This window comes from Rhipicephalus sanguineus, chromosome 7 (assembly GCF_013339695.2).
Source record: "Rhipicephalus sanguineus isolate Rsan-2018 chromosome 7, BIME_Rsan_1.4, whole genome shotgun sequence".
NCBI classification, from domain to species: Eukaryota; Metazoa; Arthropoda; class Arachnida; order Ixodida; family Ixodidae; genus Rhipicephalus; species Rhipicephalus sanguineus.
In genome coordinates this window covers 128,173,611-128,195,405 of record NC_051182.1, presented here as the reverse complement: position 1 = coordinate 128,195,405, position 21,795 = coordinate 128,173,611, and the positions used below count along the sequence as shown (strand labels likewise).

The window sequence follows — 21,795 nt, the reverse complement described above, 5'->3', positions numbered from 1 at the left end:
CTGACTGTACGGTCTGTCGTAATGGTGCACCGGTTTTTCCGTAAACCATCGCGCTATCTCTTTTGTTTTCTTTTCCCTTGAAACTGGGAGTACGTTGTCTAACGGAGAGTGTGTAGTTAACGTATAAACCGGCGTAAGCGAATGTACAGTGTCGTCCACTCTTAGGGTGAACACGGATCAGCATGGCCGCGCTCTGCGCATCGAAACGAAACGGCGCAGACTCTTGGGAACGTGCTCCTCTTGCTGTACTACAGGGAAGCGATCACGGGCGTGCCAGCACCGGCGTTGGCTGGATGCACTGCGCGCTCCGCAGAGCGCGGCCACGCTGAGCCGTGTTCACCCTAAGAGTGGATGGCACTGTACATAACCTGCCACGTCGTTATAACCGCTTATCTTTTCTGACTGAATCCAACCTGCCCTGCAGATGTGCACATGGTTGCGTATACGACACCGCCCACCTCACAGGCCCGCGGCCATTGCATGCGAGTCATAAAAATGTTTTGCGTAAGGCCGGCTTGCTTTTACAATGTGGCCTGGTTAATTGGTGACTTCTAATACGTAAATTTATCGTCACCTTCTGTTCAACTGTCGTACCTTATCTGCTAAGCTGCATTGACACGAAGTGGCGAGATTGTCGATAGCAAAATGACACGCACTGTTAGATGCCGATCCGTATGGTGTGGAGCTAATTGGTTTTAGTGTCTCGGAATATAAACTGCGCCTCGGGCACTTTGATGATCCGGGCTTATGTTGCTTAATGTCGAAAACTTCCATGTTTGGAGTTATAGGAAATTCAAAGAAACTTGCACCAAGTCGAAAAGGTTGTGATTATAATATTCTGTCTCTTTAGGTTTCAGCAAAACAATATTCTGTCATCCAGTTGATTACATTGTTTAGACAGTCTTTATTGTGTGTGTGTGTGCCAGGAGTATGAGGCATTACATATGATACCAGCGCCCTCAATGCAAGCATTCAGTATTTTAAAATAACGGACATGTGTCTTTGGCCGCTTATACGTATTCTAAAACTTCCTATTAGCATGAAAAGACAGACGAAAAATACTAAATTGAAGTATCGTTAAAATGTAGGAATTAGTGCGTTGAATGTAGAGTTCACCACTTTTGTGTATATGTAAGCGGTGTCCAACCTTGTGTCCGAGCCGGTTTTCTCGGAACAGACGTAAATCTCGAAGGCTATGCTTTCGGGAGTTGTAAATACGTCGTGTCAGCCATGTTTTAAACCTGTTACGAGATAGCTTCGGAGTTTCCAGACGACGCGGCCCCAAAAGCAGACCACAAACTCGTAACGGGAGCAGCAGACGACGTCAAACTTTCTGTGGTGCATATTATTGGAAGCCGTTCTGCAGGTGAATTCGTGTGCTTAATTACTTCGCCTCTTAAAAACTGACAATAAAACGAACGTATTAGTGTGCTGGACGAAGCGTTCGTACGTGGTTTGTGTAATGCACACAGTGCAATGCACAGCAGGTTGTACGTGCCCATTTACGAGGCAGTTTCGGAGTTTCCAGACGTCGAAATCATAAACGAAAGGACACGTGACAGATGGAGATTATAGCAGACGACACTAGTTTATAACTGCAGCAGACGACATCATAAATGATGCGGTGCGTTTTATTGGAAACCGTTTTTCCGGCGCTGAATTAGCTCGCTTTTTGAAGCCAATATTGAAACGAGAACATTAATGTGCTGGACGCAGCGTCTGCGCGTGGTTTGTGTAATGTACACACTGCAGTGCACAGCATGTGACGCGTGCCCGTTTACGAGACAGTTCGGAGTTTCCAGAAGGCGTTATCATAAAAAAAATCACACGTGGCAGACGGAGATTACAGCAGACGACACTCGTTTATAATTGCAGCAGACGACGTCGAAATTGTCGCGACGCGTTTAATGGAAGCCGTTTGAATTAGGCGCATTCCTGTTCTTAATTGCTTTGCCTTTCTTTCACGTGTTCACGTTCGACGAGCAAAATACCGACCGAGGGGGCAGTGGAATAGCAAATGAGGCGCTAAGTAACGAGTCGAGCCATGGACCTTGACAGAACGACGCCGACGCCGTCTGTTTTAGCTGGGAGAAACAGCTCAGGGGATTGTAAGATAAGAGGACTTGACTTTCACGGCCACCCACCTGTCTGTCCATGGTCGCGCAGTAGTCCTTTTAGATGGAGTGGCGATCGCCTTATCTGATGTCTACAAAGATTAAACAGGTGCATATATGAAACATCTTCATATCGATTTCAAGTGCCCGGTAGCTTTTAACCGTGAAATAAATGACTGCATATTGATACGGAACAGTAGAAGCATGACTGCATCTGAAGAGGGCATTTGCGGCGCCAGGAGGGGGCACCATGTGGGGGGGGGGGCAGTCGCCTTTCACAATTTTCACCAAATCTCCCCCCCCCCCACCTCCCGAGGTAACTCGCTTGTAGATAGAGGTCCCCTCCCCCATCCAGTAAACAAAAACCCGGGCGCTGTCCCTGGTATAGAGGGGTATGAGACGATATGGTTCCGATTGCTTGACAGTCGCCATCTTGGTTACCTTTGATCAACGTGAAAATATGTTGTAAATAGGCTTCTGCATGCCTAACATACACGTAGGACTAATACTACCCATAACCATTCAATGTGAGAAAGTAATATCCAAGTATCAGAACATGGCGTCACTAAAGTGCTACTGCGACGAACGTTAAACGGGCATTGACAACAATTTTCGAAGCTGAGGTTACTCTGCCATCAACATCACGGAAGATCGCGTTCAACTCCCATTCGAGTGGAGATGCGCCCTCCACGTGCGCCCTCTTCCAAGCAACATGACAAAAGAAGACCACAATGGCCGGCGCCTGGCGCGGGCGGAAGCCCTGGCCCGCCATTATGGATCGAAACCCGGCGTGTTCTACGTGGACGCCTCCGGCCCGCACCATGGGGGATGGTATACATCCGCTGTCGTCCACGAGAACCGAACAGTTAACGGGCTCACTTTCCGAGCCCGGGACATAATACACGCGGAGGAAGTCGCCATTGCATTGGCAGCTTGTCACCCCGCATCGCAAACCATCATCTCCGACTCGCGAGGGGCCTGTCGGAACATCGAAAACGGCTGTGTCGCGGACTTAGCCTATCGACTATTGAAACGTTGTGACTATCAGGGAATCCCCGCACCCCGCCGCATAGTCTGGGCTCCTGCTCACATGGGATTAGAAGGGAATGAGGCAGCCGACGCCGCCGCCCGCGCGCTCTCTTACCGGGCATTCCCACTCGCCTCCCGCGATCAGGACGACCTCGAATTTAATCCTGTCTATTCTTTCCGCGAAATTGTGCAGCATTACCAATCTGACCACAGCCTTTATCAACGCCCGTGTAAAGGCTTAAGTAAAGCGGAGGAGCGGCTTTTACTCCGTCTGTACACAAACACCATGCTGTGCCCGGCAGCACTAAAACACTTCGACCCCGCCTTTTCCGGCAGTTGCTCGCACTGTGGGGAGAAGTCTTCGGACATCTACCACATGGTGTGGGCCTGCCCCTCCAATCCTGCTATACCCCCTATCCCCAACCCAACCCGGGAGGAGTGGGAGGCGACCCTGCTTGGCTGTTCTGACCTTCAGGCCCAAAAGGCCTTGGTCCGACGAGCCCAGGCAGCAGCCGACGCCAATGGGGTCCCGTACTAGGGAGCCCCACCTACTGTTTGTAGGTGCCGTCCCCTTAAGGAGTAGTGCCTGCATACCTCCCTTGTTTTCTTTTTTCTAATAAATGTTTTTACCACCACCACCACCTACTCTGCCATACAAATAAATCCTCTTAATACAGAGACGGCTCTCAGCAAGTGTCAAGCTCAGTAAATGCAGATAAGATATTTTATTGTGACATTAAAACCGATTTTCGCACGGGCGCTCCTACTGACATCGACACTATCGTGACGTCAGGCTACATCATCGATTCTGGTGACTTCACGCGCGAGTGTGGCTAGTTGTGACGACGTCAGGCACCAAAACACAAAATGGCCGCTTGCGCGTTACCAACGGGGCCACGGAGCGGAGCGGCCGTGGAAATGTCACGATATCTTGCACGAGCACGTGACGAGCTCATGCAGCGTCCCGACGTCATGGTACACTAGGAACCGAAAGCAGGTTTTAAAAACATGTTGTAATTATTTTTTCGGTGCGCACTCACGCTTAACAGTGTACACTTTCTAGGCTCCTGATGGCTTGGCCTTTCATTTGACGCTAAAGAACAGCAGAAAATTTTCGTGTCAGTATCCCTGTAAAGAACCATAATCCGGAGAACCCCCGCTGTGTCGTGCATCGCAAATACATCTTGGTTTTGGCACGTGGAAACCCGTTATTAATTTAATACTGTTGTTATCTTTCAGTTGCGGTCGATGCCGTATACGGTAGGGACGTCGGAGCCATGGTAAGCGCGCGTGCCCCAGGGCAAAGAAAGCGTGACGGAATGCGCGCTCCTGTGGGTTGTGTAATGCTTGTCTTGCCGCGAGGGGGGGGGGGGACACAACACACCTGTGTAGAATCTAGGCACTATGCCTGTAACACGGTTGCCAACGACCGCGTAAAAAGAGATGTACAAGGTTGTCGCGACCTCTCCACCCCGCGTCTTTGTTTTCTTCCTCTTCTTTTTCTTCTTGCGAGTGTCCTTGTGATTCGCCGATATCTGTTCGTTTCTTTTTGCGTCGTGTTTATTTATTTACAGATGCACTGTCGTGGTCCACAATAAGACCAAACAGCTTGGAATGAAACACACAGCAATATACGTATCACTCACAGCGGCAAGAGAGTGCTAGCAGCTCTCTTTGCGAGAGTAAACGCTTGTCCCAAATTTCACTCCCTTTTGAGGAGTGCTGGGAACTCTCTGCTGCACAGAGTAGGCATGCTCTCTCGACAGAGTTCTGGTACTCTGGCTGAACCAGAGTGAACAAGCTCCCTCGCCAGAGTAAAGTCACGCTTTTGAAATGGAGTACATAGACTCTCGGCTGGAATTGCGCTACTCCCTCGCAGAGTTTTACAATGCTGGTTGGGCTAGAGTGCATGAACTTCCTCCAAGAGTAGAATCACTCTTGCTGCTAGGACTAACGCTTAAAAAAAGGGAAAAAAAGAAATCCTTCGTACGTTTTCTACAATGTAACAGAACAGTGAACCTGGCTGAAATGCCTCAAGCTTACCTCACACATACACAACTCACATCCGCACACTCATTCATACACAACACAGCAACACTGAACATATGCACTACTGGCGCTGCACACAACCATACACCCGGTAACCGGTATATATATCCATGATGTCTGGCCCCCCTTCCAGTGCCAGTGGCAACAGCTCTGCTGTGCGTATTTACACAGCAAATATACATGGAACACGTGTAAATATCTAATGATCTATTGTGATACTGTTGGCACATCGATCTTTTACTATAAAACAGCATAATATTCAACACTGTTTTCATTCGTAAATTCCAAATATCAGCTGGGACTCTATGATATCGGCTCAATGCCGTACAGCCGCTCATGCCCAAATCTGAGAGTTATAGTCACGCGCTTACAAATACACTTGCGGTGATCTTTTACCAGGGCTGGCTGATGAATACTTTACGACGTTACGATCTGGCGTCCGATCGGACATGCGGTGCCGCGGCAGGCGCGGCACGTACGCCAGAAAAGCAACGCCGGTCAACATAACCACAATGCAAGCGCATCTCTGGCGATTCTCGCACTTTCGCTCAACCTCGGTTGCATTTTAATGCATTCAAAGCTTTCGAAGATAAAATGCGCATTCTTCAACCTTCGTCAGCCACTTGCGCCGAGATCGGTCGCACTTAATATGACCCGTACGACTCCCAGCGAAGGTAGGCCTAGCGCACCTGCCGAGTCCGTGTGTACATGCTGTCGGTGCTTCTGGGTTTAAGGATACGCAATTCCGACGTGTAAAAATGAGTGTACAGTAGAGCTTTAGTATCGGTTAATCTGAATGAACCATTTTCTTTTGCGTACGGTGTTCGTACAAGAAGCGATGGGCATCGTTACGACGCCGCTTTCAGCAAACGCACCCCGGCAGCCACCGAAAGCCACCGGGCGCACTCGCCGGCACTTCGCAGACACAGCCTTGTCAATTAGTACGCCTTGTTGAACTAACATGATGGCATACTTTCTTGCACGTTCAATTTGGTGTTTGGCGATCGGTTATGTATGTAGTTGCACCTATCGATTCAGATGCAAATCAGTACACTGACACGGGCGCTGTGCGGGTGTATCGTCGATAGCGCGAGAAAATACAGGTTATTGAATGTCATTCGTGGTCGTCAGCTGTTTTGTGTGTTATGAAGACGCGAATTTTATTTGAAAAGAAAGATCGCGTCTATCTTCAGTATGCGACCCGTAAAGATGAAGTCGAGCGGTGAGCTCTGTCTTGACTAGTCTTTTTACGGCCAGAGTGCTGCATTGGTGCGTGTACATAGGCAATAAAGAAAGAAAAAAAGGTGCGTGGCGTAGTGGTAGAGACCTCGGCTTGAGAATCTTATGGTGGCAGGTTCGATTACTCCTGCCGGACGTTTTTTTTTTTTTTTTCTCACGACTCTTCTTTTATTGCAATAATGCTTTAGTGTCCACCTTATTCCAGTGGCAATTAGTTTGTGTCGTAAACTAAGTTGGCGATGCGTTAGAAGTTAATTGCCGATGTTCGAGGCTTCGAAGCATGCCTCTGTTGGCGTTTCAGAAACCAAAGGTTTACGATCACAAACACTTTCTTTTGTTATTACTGAAAGCTATCCTATTAACTTGCACAATAAAGTGACATCTGTGGCGTCTACGCTCGGAGGATTATGGTTAAGTGACAGTTATATATCGCTGTGCGGCGTCGGCCAGAAGCTAGCGCTAGTTTGTACTCCGCCTGCTTAGGAGGGAGTTCCCGACCCTGTTCACGCTACGTCGGGGAGGGAGTTCCGTGGATTGGGAACTCTATCTGAGTAGCAGAGAGTTCGCGGTCTCTTTTACTCTGCCTTCAAGGAAAGAGCAAGTTCCGCGGCTAGCTCTCCACTACTCCCCCACGGCGTTAAAGAACTCTGGCGAGAGTAATACAGTCGATCTACCCTCGCAGTACTCCCTCTACATCTGTGAGTGATCGATCAGTACTACAACGGGGACTACTTAATTGTGTATGTACAGGGTCGAACACATCAAAGGTGAACACCTCATTTGTGTTCAAGCCTGTATAACTGGAACTTTTATGCTACTTCGCGAGGGAAATGTCCGTTATATGACGTCTAATCATGGTGTCGGTAAAAACAACATATGATTTTCCGAATTACTTAGTAAGCGTCAGCTTCTACGACGTATTGAGTAGTGATGAGGTGTTCATTTATGCGGACGACCCTGAACATCTGTAAGCATTTTTTCCCATTTTTATTACCGCTCGGTTTCTTTTGAACTCAAGTGCACAAATCGATACAACGGAAGCGCGAGGTAAACACTTTCTAAAATTAAACACCATTATAAAGAAACAGTTAACAAAGTAAACCACTTCGACAACATGGAAGCCACGTTAACACACACAAACTTTTACTGTTTCACTGAGCAATCTCTTTTTGAAGCAGCTTACCTATACCACTGGTGCTTTAATGCTGTGGAATCTTTCGCTACCAAAGTTCGAGCCATTAATTTCTGTTCGAGATCTAGTACTCAGCCAGAAACTGCTTTTGGAGCTCCACTTTATCCCAAGAGTAGGCGTCAAGTTCATAATACGCGAATTTCATTGAAACCCTTCTATTGCGTCACATTTGACGTAGCAGCGAGCGTATGAAAGCGCGAAGGGTTTCTCTGACAAACCGGCACATTGTAGCATCGTTATTATATTCATATTTTCTGTATATTTTCTTCCTTTCCTTGTATTTCGCGTTGTTGCTAGACGCCTTTGACAAGTATAATCGTCTGGGCGGCCCACCCAAGTCGACGTCTGCTAGCAAGCCCAGACCGCCGTTGGCGCCGCTGTCGCTATTGCGCGCGACCTTGTTTCGTCTGCTACAGGCGATGAAAAGAAAAGAAAGAAAGAAGGAGACTTGCGCTGGCAGTGTATATACGGCTGCATAATATGGTTACTAAAGTTGCCGGCATTTCCTGTCGCGCCCGCTCGCCTTCCTCCCTTTCTCTTTGACACATCATACTGCGCAGCAAAGCAATCGCATCTCACCCTCCGCAGCAGTGTCGTCTGCTCGCGCGCGTCTGGTTGCATGACACATGCGCGCGCGCCTGTTGTGGTGCGCACGTTGCAGACGACACGCGAAGTGACACGAGAGAGAGAGAGAGAGAGAGAGAGAGAAAGGACGAAACAATTGGTAACAGGACGCGCTCGTGAAACTGCAAACACGCGCATGGCAGCAGCTTCCTCGCCTCTATAAGCAGCGACATCCCGTTTGCCTAATAACATGGCGACCAACGGTCTCCAATTCCACACGGTCGCGCTATCAAGAGCAGATGACACAATACAGTTTGGGAAGCGAGGTTGCAGACTACGCGTATTCTAAGGGCTCCAGTAGCAGACGACACGCTTTTGCGAAGCAAGCTTGAAGACGTACTAGGTGTATTCTAAAGGCTGTAGTAGCAGACCACACGGCAGTTCCTCAAGTAGGTTGCAGACGATACTGCGTATATTCTAAGGGATAGCAGACGACACGCTACAGTTCCTCAAGTGAGGTTGCAGACGAATAGCAGACGACACGTTACAGTCCATGGAGCAACGACATCTACTTGCACCAAGGAAAAGAAATAACCCCGGCGAAGTTGCAGGGCAATGTGTTACAGTACAGTGAAACTACAAACAAGCGTGCGCACGGCACCTTCATCACTCTTATAAGTATACCGACTTCCCGTTTGCCTAATAACATGGCGGCCCTCAGTCTCTGATGCAGACGTATACAAACTACATCTATCAAAAGCATACGACGCGCATACGTAATAGGGATATATAGTAGCAGACGACGCGCGGTCTGCAATGATACATATGAAGTTACAGAGCTCTGGCATTGCAGTGCTTAGATGAACAATGATGGTTGCACCGCACTTGCTCACTTTGAGCAGGGACGTTCATTATGTAAACGACCCCGTCCCTGCTGTGTTCTATTCTGGACGATGACTTCGCCGAGCTGCAATGACTGCGCGGTTGCCTTGTATATAGACACAAGAAGGAGGGCTCATTCGTCCGGCAATCGGTTGCGGCGTGCACTCATCCGTATAGAGTCCGTCCCTGTTATCATTTCAGTGCGCATTTATAATCGCCTCCGAGATCGCCCCGCGCATGCTATTCACGAACATCAAAAACATGCCCCTGGCTCCCCGCTGTACGTGTCCTTGCTTTTCTGTACCAGACGACGCGACTTGTGTGTCGCCTGCTCTGTAGGAAAGCAGACGACCTTTGCAGTTGCGTGAGGCCATTCACTTATCTCTCTATCTAGTCCACTATAAACAACATGGAGAGGAACCGTAGAGCGAGCGACATGCTTAAACTTGTCACGGTGAAATAATTCCCTCTTTTCTTCCTGCCATGGCCGAGTGAAGACTAGAGGGGGGTGGGGGAGTTTTGAAAAGTGAAAATATGTGTACACAAAACGAAAACAGGTGCGCGCCACGTCATGCGTTGAGCGATTTGTTCTCTTTCGCATGCGTGACCGCGGTAATTGCAGCGCACGCCACTAGACGTCGCTCCGCAGAACGGTCCGAGTTCTCGCGTCAGCTAAGCCTACTCCAGGTGCAAGCTCATCAAGAATTCGTACAGCTCAGAATAATAACAGTACTCTTCGAGAGCGGACGCTGCGTTGGAAGAAAAATGAAATCTTTGCCGGCAATTTTATTTTCTTCAGCCTTGAAAATTTGAGTTTTCGCTCGGTTGGTTTTTGCGACCCACGGTGGAAAACAGATGTTCGCCGACGTAATCCGACTTCAAATCGTCTTAGTGACTTGAATCAAGATTGACCGAATTCTGCAGTGACCTTTGAATGCAGTTACGGATCACGAAAGCATATTTGCGGGCAATGATTAGGCACAACAGACGGTAAAAACAGCGCTCTGTTTGTATTATGTTCCTGTACCTCCGTACGTTGTTTAGAATTCAAGACGATAATCAGCTCACTACATCTGTTCATGACCGACAAGGCTTTGTATTATAACGTGTAGCAGAACTGAGCCTTCGAAGCGAGGGGAATCAACACCACCTAACTAGGTGGTGTTGGGGGAATCCCCTGCTGTGGGCACCGTATATCCGCCGTATTAGCACATTGCGTTCACAGGTGGTCCCCGGCTTCCACGGCAGGGAGTGGCCGAGCCACTACGGACAAGGAACGAACGCTCTTCAAACTTGCAATTACACAGCATCCAAACATTAGGCGTGCCCGCTCATACATGGTAATGGCCGACGAACGCAGTTCACGGATTTGCGGACGCTGGAGAACGCACATCTGCAAGCCTTGCGTCTCAGGACGCCTCCATATTGTTACACCGCCGAGCGACAACAAGCTTTCGCCATTTGATGCAAGTGCGGTTTGCGAAGGAACTTGAGATGTTCAGTGCTGCATGTTTTACGACAACCATAGAGTTTGCTACAATATTTACATGAGGGAACTCCGGCGTTGCGACCGTTCAGCCACCATGATGGGTAGTACATGGATTTGCCTGGTCTTGGCGCTTGTGACTTCGAACGCCCTTGTGGCTTTGTTTATTGTTGTGGCTTGGCTTTTGTTTCGATTAAAACAACGGCTCGTTGTGAACCTATTGAGCTTATTTGGATTGATGATCCTAAGAGGGTCAAGGTGGTGAAGTGGAACAGCTGAACTTTTGCTACCTTCGTCTTGCGTCGAAGCGGTAGCCGAAAGAACGAAGCTTAGGCAAATCCATGTACTACCCATCATTCCCATGCAGGCTGAAGCATCATGCCTTGCAGCTATACCGTATATACACTAGTGCCAGATTTCCCTCTATAGTTTATTATTATGAAACTCTGTGACGACAATGAGCAAATGGGTACACAAATACAGCCCATGGAAGGAAAAGAACAGTATTTTTTTAAAGTTTCGTCTGCTAGTTTACGGATTTAGCCTTCCGAATCCCGGAACAGACGACATAAATTGCGAAAGCAAACGTATATTATAAGAGGCGCTGACGCCTTGCCGTCGGTATTGCCCGATGTTCTCCGCGGCCTCTTGAGCCGCACAGCTGCGCCTAATCTGTCTCGATAGCACTTCTCAAAGGCAGATAGGGCACCGCTGATAGCGTGCTTCCGGTCGTAACAGTGCAGGAGAAAGTGTCTGTGCGCTGAATATATGGTGGGCGTCGTGTAGTGTACGGGTCCCTGCTTCGCTCTAGCAATGGGACGAAAGATTTTGACCTTTTACAGAGCAAACATTGTTTGGGAGGCCTCCGTCTGTCAAAGGATATCAAGTAAATTTCGTTAATTGTATTTTTCGGAACTTGTCCTAAATAGAGCTCACTAGCGCACGTATAAATTTCGACAGCGATTTGACGGCACCCAACAACAAACTGCTGTTGCCGGCAGAAGCGCCCGCAGGTCACAAAACCTGATAATATATGGAGTCCGCAAAAGCCAGTTTATAAAGTCGTTGGTATGGAAACTCAATAATCGCGTTCCTGTTACTTCTGCATTCTTTAATCTGGACGATAGGCGCCATATTTGTCAAGCGCCTCCAACCCATATGTACTTTTACGATATCGTCTGCTCGCCGCTAGAAAGGTCGTTGACAGACGATCGCTAAGTGAGTGGCTCTCACGTTTTATTTTCCTCTCTCTATTTATTAATCACGTGCGCTATGCCCTCGTCTGTTTTCGAGCCAGCAGCAGGGAATCGGGTTTCCTAACCAAACCCCCTGCGGCGTCTGCGCTGACACTAATAGACGGCAGGTGCACGTCCTGACGTCACCTTAGTGCGCCACTTTCTCTTTCGGCGCACGTATTTCAATCCGAAACGTCGACGAAGGCAGCGCGAGGAAGGCTTGAGAGACGGCAGGCACTGAACCGTCGTGACGGGGCGGCTCTGCGCGACACGCGACCGACGTGTTGCCTGCGATGACGCCATTTTGTTTTGCTTTCTTTGTCGAGACAAGAGCAGACGCCACTGGCCGACAAAGGAGCAGACGACCGCTTACGTATACACAGTTCACCCCCCCCCCCCTCCCCACAATTCGCGGAGACACGACCGCCATTAAAAGGGCTGACATGACCGGTCAAAAGAAAGTATCAAGAGCAGCGACAAACAAACAGCGCATTTTTCACCCGCCGGAACCGGTCCCCCGTGAAAATAGCGGCCGTCGCAACAGCGTCCATGTTGCTTTTCTTTCTTTCTCGTTCTTCGCTCGCTAGCAGACGACACCGGGGCGACAAGCAGACGAGAGTGTAGCAGACGAAGGCGGCGGTTTTTCTTTTCGCAACGGGCCAATCAGGCGCCGCGCGTGGCAGACGCGCGTCGCCGCCGCCATCTTTGATGCCTCGACGACGGCAATTAGGCGTAGCTGGCAGTCCTGCATGCCGGATAAAGAAGGAGGAGGCGATTGAGTGCGTGTGCGCGAGAGAATGCCATGCATAGGCGCAATAAAACCCGTTCCGGGTGCATTCCTCCGTACACTAGAAGCTTGCATGCGACTCTGCGTGGCTTTTCTGTGTGTTTTGTGTGGTGATGCTTGTCGCGCAAGCGTTCAATTAGCGTTCGCGCCAGCGTCGCGCACGCGCTCGTTTTTTTCAATTGCTTCCGGTAGCGCTCAGTGTGTTTGTTCTTGGCTTGATCAGGGGTCGGGCGCGTCTTGCGATGGGCCGTTGCGAATTCGCGGCCTTGGCGTTAGATTGGCTCACTTTATATTGGCCGTGTGTGCGCGTTCGTCGTGCAAGAGTTTGGCGCGAGCGCCGAAATAGCGAGGCAGGTCTCGAGGCAAGGTCGCGTTTCTTTCTTTTCCGATGCCTAAATAACGGGTTGTTGAACGTTTCACGCTTAATCCCCCCCCCCCCCTTCTTTCGTTCTATTTTCTTTTCCACCACATCTCGGTTCTAATTACGGAAGCGTGCGGGGGCATGATAACGCGCTGGCGAGCTTCGCGCGTCCTGAAGGCGCCTTCTAAAAACTGCCTTCTTGGAAAGTGAGATCACGGCGTGGAACGTAGTACTTGTCCCTTTCCCCTTATCGGCTCATTGTGAGTGCGAGTTTGGGAAAACGCTTACAACTACCATCCCACGCGCGTAAAGTCGCGTGTGAATGCACTTAGGTTTAGTAACAGCGGAGTGGTCAATCATTTCGGAAGGGACAACAACATAAGCATAAGTGAGAAGAGGCGCTTGCTAAAGAGAAATAGGGCATTTCAACGCTCTTACGCCATGATAAGAAGTTGTTGTTTCGAGGCAGGTAATTCCGCAAAGCATAGAAATCGATAGCTTTGGCGTAAAGTGCGTTTGAAAGAGCTTTGTAATTTCCTTTACGCCAGCGCGAAAGTGTTTCCTATGGTCACGGTGTTACTGACAAGTACGATTCTGATCGTGACGACAATCGCAGTAGTTCTGAAGAAGGGAATAAAGAGAAAGAGAAAAATAAAAAAGAAAGATGAAGATACGTGCAATACAATCGTTAGGAGTGTTTTGCTGTACGAGACTGCGCAATGGATGGGTTTTAATAATCTGCGAGGTTAATAAATGTATTAATATTAATAAAGCTGTGCCTCCTTTAAAAGCAGGACTGTAGGAAACGCTGAAACTGTGTAGCTGCCCGTCCAAGGGCTCATAACCCCCACTGAGACAGACAGACAAACAAACAAACAAACAAACAAACAGATAGATAGATAGATAGATAGATAGATAGATAGATAGATAGATAGATAGATAGATAGATAGATAGATAGATAGATAGATAGATAGATAGATAGATAGATAGATAGATACCCAACTTCGGGGAAAACAATTAGGGGGACAATATTGATTGAGGAATACCGACGTGTATCGATCGATGATATACACAGTTCAGGTTTAGTGTTTCGTGAAGCCGTGTGATAGACACGTACACTTTATACAGGTTCTCCACTGCTGCGAAGAGTGACCGTCTTCTTCATTACTTCCTTCTTTCCTTTCCAGCGGCCTTAGGTCCTCGGACGCCTCGTCGGCGAGGTCATCGTCACAACGCTGGCTCAAGTCCCGGTCCGTGGTGCCCGTGTACCTGCGCTGCGACCAGGGTCGCGTCACGTGGAAGTACCCGCGAGGAGCCCTGCGCGTCCTGCTCCGCCTCGGCGGAACCGGAAACGGGGGCGCGAAGGACTTCCGGGCGTGCGTAAAGATCGACGCCAATTCGACGGGCGCCGCGGTCCACCTGGAGGGCCACCGCAAGCTCATCCCTATACACAAGGTGAGCGCCGTTTGTCCACGCTGCAGCCGATACGATTACTTTAGTGACACTCGCGGTGCACATCCCACGTCTGTCAATTGTACAAATTGAGTAGTGCGCTACGGGCGAGGACACGAGCGCTAGCGTGTCGAGTTCACAAGTCGAGCTGGTCTAACCCGACTTGGACTTAATTCCTTAAGTATGTTGGGCTCACATGGTATAAGTACCCTTGTGCTACGTCGGAGCGGACAACATTGTTCCAACTCGACGCGGAGGTGGGCGTTCCCCGCCCCGAACTACTCGACTCGGCCATCTTGAGCGACCCAACGCACTAACGTTTACGCGAACCCGATGACCGCGGTTTCCGTTTCGACGCGCCTTCTTGATCCGACTCGAGTAATGCGGTGCACTTAGTAATGCTAGGGTTTGCCCTATCTCCGACGGGACATTTGCCTCTACGATGCAGATAGATAGATTTTGATATTAATTTTATTACACCTTATCGGTGAAGTGACGTTTGCTAAGCAACGCCCACGAATGTCGTCCGCAGTTCGGCGACTGCTTGTCCGCGCTACGCAGTACAGATCGCCTAAGTAACACTCCAGTATGTTGTTCTGTCGTCCGTTCTTCGCTAACGCCGGTCAATGTCAATGTGGCCATTGTGCCCAGTGGCCAGTGACCCCTGACAGCAAGAGGAACGTCAACTAAGCAAAGTTGTGTAAAGTGCATTCGATGAAACCCTCAGCTTCGACAGCAGAGTTAAAGTCGAGCGTCGTGATGCACGAGGCGTTGCCTAAAAATGGCTGTCGTCTGCGTTCCTCTCGCGCAGGGCCAATCAGCGCCGCGCGTAGCAGACAACGACGACGGCGAAGTGCGTCGCTGTTTCACCTCTTACAAGGGCCAGGTGGCGCTCTTTCTGGAGGCCACACCCGAGACCAATCACCTGCTGAGCAGGGACACCTTCCGACTCTGGTACCACCTCACGCCGGTGATGTCGCAGCGGGACCTCGACGACGAGTTGGCCGGTAAGTGCACAACGCACGCTGCTTTTATGCGGGAGAATTCGTGTCCTGACCTACCGTATTCGCTCACATACTTCCTGCTCTGGCTTAGCTAGCTATATAGAGTTCCCGTATGTCGACTAATCAAGGCTAATGTCCTATATTAGTTCACGTTTGCGAATGCTGGTTGGCTACGTTATCGCTAATATGCTGGCTATTGGTGAATGTCGGCTTGTTCTGACTATATGTTGGCTCATGTTGACTCAGTATGGCCAAATAATTGCTAATACCAGGAATGCTATTCCGGACATTGTCGAATTCCGACATATATTTCGATATATTGGTCAAATCTGATTGACCCAGAGGGCGGCTGCGGCCTCTCCGATTTTTCTTAAAATGCCGTCATTACGAAATTTGTCAGTATGGTGGAACTTCACAGTGTCCAGAAAAACACACCTGCTTAGTGATGGCGGGCCATTGCCAGATGTCGATTATTGCGGCCATGTGTTGGCTGCATGCTGGCTAATCTCGACTAAATACGGCTGACTGACTGCTAATACAGGCTAATGCTGGATAGCTATTGGCTAATGTCCGTTAATGTATTGCCATATATTGGCTACACGATGGCTACTATTGGCTATTCGCTCCCCATAACAAAATTGTCTTCATATAATCTCAATCTGTAATGATTGAGTTGTCTACCAATCAAATCTTCTTCCGTCTTCTCTGACACGCAATTCGCGTCGTCTGCTTCTGCGTTTCATGCGTCGTCTGGTTTCTGCGTTCAATGGCGTCGAGCGTGTCCCACGCCCGATGCCAAGCCCGCTTCGATCGCCGTCTTGAGAACCACACTCAAGGAAGCATTTTCTTTTTCTCATGGTCAGTGAGTTTTAATGATTGCTCGAGGTTGTTGTCACCCGCAAGGGACACGATGAAACAAATCTGCGAACGGTTGGTTGCGAAAGATGCTGCGGGAACCGTGGGAATTCGGTGGTATGACGTTTTAATGGAGGAGGGGAGGGGATGTTCGGTGTCAATACGCATGTGCGGTGATTGTGGGACGTGACTAAAAACTGCGCAGGCGCACTTTTCTACGCAGTTCCGAGTTATTTACATACACAGAGGGCTCGAATTTCCGTTCTACCGTAGCCTTCGTATGTTATTGCGTGCACGAACGGTTGGACAGTCTAGAAAACGCTGTGCCCAAGCGTTCGCAGCGTCATACGATGAAATAAACGTTTTCTAAACACAACTCTCGCGAAATCCCATCGTGGAGAGACTGAATACAGGCCACAACATTTACGTTGTCGCCGTTTCCATGCGGAGGAGTTGTGCAAAGGGTCTCTCGCAAACGACCAGTAACTTTCTGAACTCGCAACGAGTTCTGCTTAATGGTTTGTTGATGGAAATGAGTCATGGCATGACAGTTCCTTACCACCAGCGTAAAAGCTTGTACCGTAAAAAAATATAGGCAACGTAAGCCATCAATCTCCCGTCGCCTGTGTGCTTCGTTTGCGTCCATGGAACGCCAATAACACTGTACTGCTGAAGTAACGCTCCTTTGAGCATTCTCAACGGCCTTTTTTGTCCCTTCAGAGCAGCAAGCGTAGACTGTGCTAGACATGGCCAACAAACGTGGTTGACTTGACGGGCTCCCCTTATGAGTACTCCCGAGCTCACCCGGCCGTTGTATCAATATCCTCCTTAGTCACAAGTGCTACGCTTTCGATGCGCGTTGTCACTTTGCGGAACCAGACGGACGTTTTCGATTCCGCAATTGTGATTTGACTGTATACTACCACGTCCACCCCAACGTTTTGTCTGGACGCACTTCCTGCTAGCAGACCGCAGTTGCTTGTCGCTGCCAATCTGTCTCTCGCGGACGCGAAAATACGTCAGCCCTACAAAATTGTCTTCGCTTCCGCTTACTATGACATATCTTTCCCACTGTCGAGTCCGCACAGCCTTCCTCGCCTCACAACATTGAAACGACAAGAATCGACGTGTCTTTCTCACAACAGGTGTCTTCTTTCCGCCCCTATCCTCGACAGTGATCATTCCTTTTTCCTTCTTAACTCGGAGTCGCCGCGAGCTTTCCACATATGCGGATCTTATTTTCGATTGTGAGCGAACCACCTGAGGTATGTACGGCCTACTGGACCACCGGGAACGAGGAATATGATTGAGAGCAGGAAAGACGGACGGGGAAAGGATAAAAGACAAAAAGAAAAGATGACACAAAGGCGTCATCTCGTGCCAAGAGACAGCCTCAGTGACAAAAAAAGAAAAGGCGGCAGAAGAAAACGGACGTGCTGGGGAAGATGTACAGACGAAAAGGAAGGTGACCGACGACGCTGTTGCCGCCGCCACGTTAGTGCTAGCGTCGGCCCACGGACTGTACTTGTCTCGTCTCGGCAGGAGCGTAGGCTCAAAAATGGTGTGCTCGCGCGCGCGTGCGCTGTCTAGGTAGTCTAGGCTTATGCGCGGCACGCGCATATTCGTTCTCTCCCCTCCCCCCCCCCCCTGTCTTTCTTTCTTTTCGGCTTTGTGGCTTTCTTATTTGCCTCAACATCGAGCACGTGCGCGCAGCGGCCGCTCGTCTTCTTCTTCTTCATCTTGGAAGTCTTCTTCGTTGTTCAAGGCGCCCCGGCGACTTCTTTTCGGTGCTAGGGATTATTTCTTCAGCCGAGACGGAACGCAGCCGCAGGGCGGTTGTGTATTTGCCAGCGCGGGGGAGGGAGCGCCGGCTGATCCGTCGCTTCGCTAAGCCTCGTCTTCTTCTCCAAAAGCCTGTCCCGCAACCACAGCCCAAGAACAAGAGTACAAAACAGAAGGAGAAATAAGGCAGTGAGCACGGAGCCAGCAGGCATCAAAGGTGGTCGCGGCTGCGGTGCCGTAGAGAGAACTTCTACGGGGAATTCTGAGAGGGAGCGGGCTAGGAGAGAGGGAGCTGCATCGCGAAGCACTACGGAGTTGTGCCTTTACGTTCCGAGAGGGGGCGATAAAGGAAGGAAGTTACAAGCAACAAGAGAGATGAAACAAGATGAAAGAAAAGAGTTCGGGCTGCATCGAGGGGCGTCGTCGGTCGTTCAAGTCGTATGTGCGCACGCTCATTTGCGTTTTTAGGAGGGTCCTTCCTTCCTTCGGCCTTTAGCCGAGCCGTAGCCAAGCCACAGCGGCGTGCCTGCCTGAATGCCCGCTGCGCTTGCGGGGGTCAGCTGTGTTGTGTTGTGTTGGGGTGCGGTGGTGGTTGGCTGCTCGTATGAGGGGCACCGATGGTGTTGGAGAGTGCGGTGGTGTGGCCGGTCTTCGTCTCTTTTCAGTGCCAGGTCTGGGGCGGTGGTTGCGCTTTGCGCCGGTTTTGAAACCACCGGCACCGAGCCGGTGAAAGACCGGCCGACGGCGCTCTCTTTTGTTTGCGTGTGTGTGTGCATGTTTGTGTGTCTTAATGTAGATCTCGAAACTGTCTGGAGGCCCTGTAAGGCGCTGCAATTGTCGCTTGTGAGATTTGGTACCTCGCTCAAATCATTTGGAAGAGGCAATCGTCCTTCGGAGGACATGACAGTCTGATGATGGTGACGAAATGAGCAAAACCTCTCTCGTGTTTTTCTTTTTAGTTGGGTGGAGATGTGTGGCCATTTCAAGATTTTGCATCGCTGTCAACTCCATTAGGCGAGGTCAAACCGCTTGTGTAATTCACATTTATTAAGCGATGATCGTCAGCCCGGGTTGTCGCTGATGCCGACGTTTCGACCAGCGCACTTGTCTTCTTCAAGGCTGTGACTGCTTCAGCGTGCTTCAGCCTTGAAGAAGACGAAGTCCGCTTGTCGAAACGTCGGCTCTAGCGACAACCCGGGCTGTCGAATTTTTCATCTGTTCAAGCTTCCGTCTTCCCATTAACTACTGTCTTTATTATTATTATTATTTTTTATCCCCATCTGTTAAAGGGTTTTTCATTCCCCACTTAACACACTGGAAAGACAGTTCGCACCCTTTGTGGCGTACCTTTGCCGCACAAACCATCATCACCGTCTATCTTGTGTTCTTTCCTTGCTTTGCATGCTGCGCGCACGTTAATTTCAGATCACGAGCTGCGCACGCGCCACTAGCGCGACGTAACTTTTTTTTTTTTTCTAGGTAAGTAGCGAAAGCAAGAATCAGTTGGCAATCGTTTCCTGGGCCGAAGAGTCGCTGCTCGCGTGAAGCCAATCTGAGTCCCGGGACGGTTGATTATAGTCAGATAAGATCGCCAGTCTTCAAGAGAAAAAAAAAATCACAGCATATCCACGGAGTGAATGATGATGAGTGGGCGAAGCTGCGGAGGTTCATCGGTAAACCGTGAATCTTCCGTGAATTCTGCCCAGTACATCATCACCGACGTGAGATCGGGCGCGTTTATACTAAAGGTTCGATGAGTTATGACGACTTGCAGCTCACTTTAATTTTACATGTACGCTGTGAATTTCATTGTTTAGAAAACCATTGCTTTAGAAAACACCTTGCGTCTTTCGTTAAGCAGCTGGCGTCTTTTCGTTTTGCTTTAGAAACATCTGGCGTTCTTTCGTTTTGTTTTTACAAAACATCTGGCGTCTTTCGTTGGTTTATTTCATCAATCACGGCGTTTTGAACAAAATTTTTATTGTTTAATCACGCACAGGAGAAATCTCACCAGGCACTACCTTGGAGGTAAACAATGGCTGCTAATGGGAATGAGAGACAGAAGAAGTCGGCTTTTAGCTAACACTTACTCTTCTACAGAGACAGAAGAATTCGGCTTTTAGTTAACGCGCACGCTGCGAATTTTTTATTGTTCAACAACGCACAGGAGAAATCTCCCACCGGCACCACCTTGGAGGTCAAAGGGTAAGACTTGTTACTCACTACTACGAGCACGACGAGGGACGAACGGGTGCCGCCTTAAGGAGCTTCGCCCCTAAAACGCAAGCAAACCAGATTCTGTTGTGTGACAGAAAGACGCCTCGAAGGGGACAACTCTATTTTGAGTGTACAGTAAACGGGAGTCGCCGATTCTTCCACGATGAAGTTAAACAGACTTCTTTTCTTTTTGGGGATGGTGTTTTGGTTGTTCCCGCCTAATATTCCTGCGAAGGCAGCCGCACTGCGGAGCTGGTCCATTTAATACCTGAGTTGTGATCTTTTCTACAGATGGCGCCGTTTTGGCGGCAAATTGAGGTCCCCGAATCTACATGTCGGAAGAATTAGCCGTTCGTAATCAGCGTCTAGTAGGATTGGAAAAGAGCAGCGTTTGTCCATCGTAAGCAACTGATCGCTACTAATACTCCGTTGAGGCTACCGCTGTTCATTTGGCTGCTGAACGGTGGTTAATCGCTCGTTGAGACACTCTGATCTGTGTGGCTGGTATTTTGCTATATCCAACGCTACAGACATGATGCGGACAGAGTACAGTGTCAAAGACTCAGTGAAACTTTGAATTACTCGTCTTCACCGGTAAGCCGCGTTGACTTTCATATTGCCCTCGTTTTTTTAAACGATGGGACGGAAGATGTCTCAAGATCCTCGTCAAGTGTCCTTGAATCGCAATTCAAAGCCAGAGCCAATGGGATGCGGTTCATTACGCTTCGCGTCCAGCGCCAATGTATGCTGTATGAATCGTCAGTTTGCCTTGACACAAATTCATCCTCTTTTCTTCCTTTAAGTGATTACACAACGACGTTTAAAAAGTTCTTCGTAAAACGGTCGACTCCCATGCGCCTTAGACTGGGAAATTTACTTACTCGCAAGCAAGAAAAAATGGACAGGGTGATCAGACGAAATGTCGAAGTCATCTGCAGCGTTCGTCCTATAATGTCTCCTCTTCCTCGGCCTCGCATTTCGAATCGCTTACATATAAAGCCGATCCGCGTCGTTTTCTCCCCCTCGCCTAAGTAAACAAGCGAGTCGAGAAGTGCCTTGACCTCGATAGGCTAAGCCAACGGCATCGTATGTGGCTTCAGAAAAGCGCCTCTCTTCGATCACCGGCTTCCCTTGTCGTCCTCCCCGCTGGGGGCAACCTTTTTACGCAACGGAAAAAACAAAAAAGCAGACGGCACGTAGCAGACGACGGCACCGCTTCGTCTTTCCTAGCGGCCGGTCTTGGCTTGGCTCCTCGAAGAAGGGATTCCTTTCTTTTCCTTTGGCTTTGATCTTTGCTCTTGGCTGTTGCTTGCGGTTGGTACTGCGCCGTGCACCTTGCGGTCGACCCCGTCCGTCGGTCTCTTCTTCGGTGCGCGAGCGGCGATTCGTCGGCGTTGCCTTGGCAGGGCTTGGCTTGGCTTTGTGGGCGAGTCGGAAGAGACTAACCGGTTTTGATGCCGGTCTGTCGCTTTGCTTTGCTTTGCTGTAGCTTTACTGATCTGCTGCATGCATTCGTAGAAGCTGCGTTGTATGCCGAGATTTAGAA

The 21,795-nt window shown here is 49.4% G+C and overlaps 1 protein-coding gene across 6 annotated transcripts in view; it reads left to right on the top strand.

The window, feature by feature from the left end:
* The window catches only part of LOC119399885 (meteorin-like protein), a 109,453-nt gene that overhangs the window by 44,441 nt on the left and 43,217 nt on the right, over positions 1-21,795 (top strand). The window contains exons 2-3 of one of the 6 annotated variants that reach the window (XM_037666763.2): positions 14,127-14,394; positions 15,203-15,398. The exons of 1 other annotated variant lie outside the window; for it this stretch is intronic. In XM_037666763.2, coding sequence (XP_037522691.1) covers positions 14,127-14,394; positions 15,203-15,398 — 464 coding nt within the window. The remainder of the gene's footprint in view (positions 1-14,126; positions 14,395-15,202; positions 15,399-21,795) is intronic. 4 more of the 6 variants (XM_049417881.1, XM_049417880.1, XM_049417879.1 and 1 more) reach the window with 4 other exon arrangements.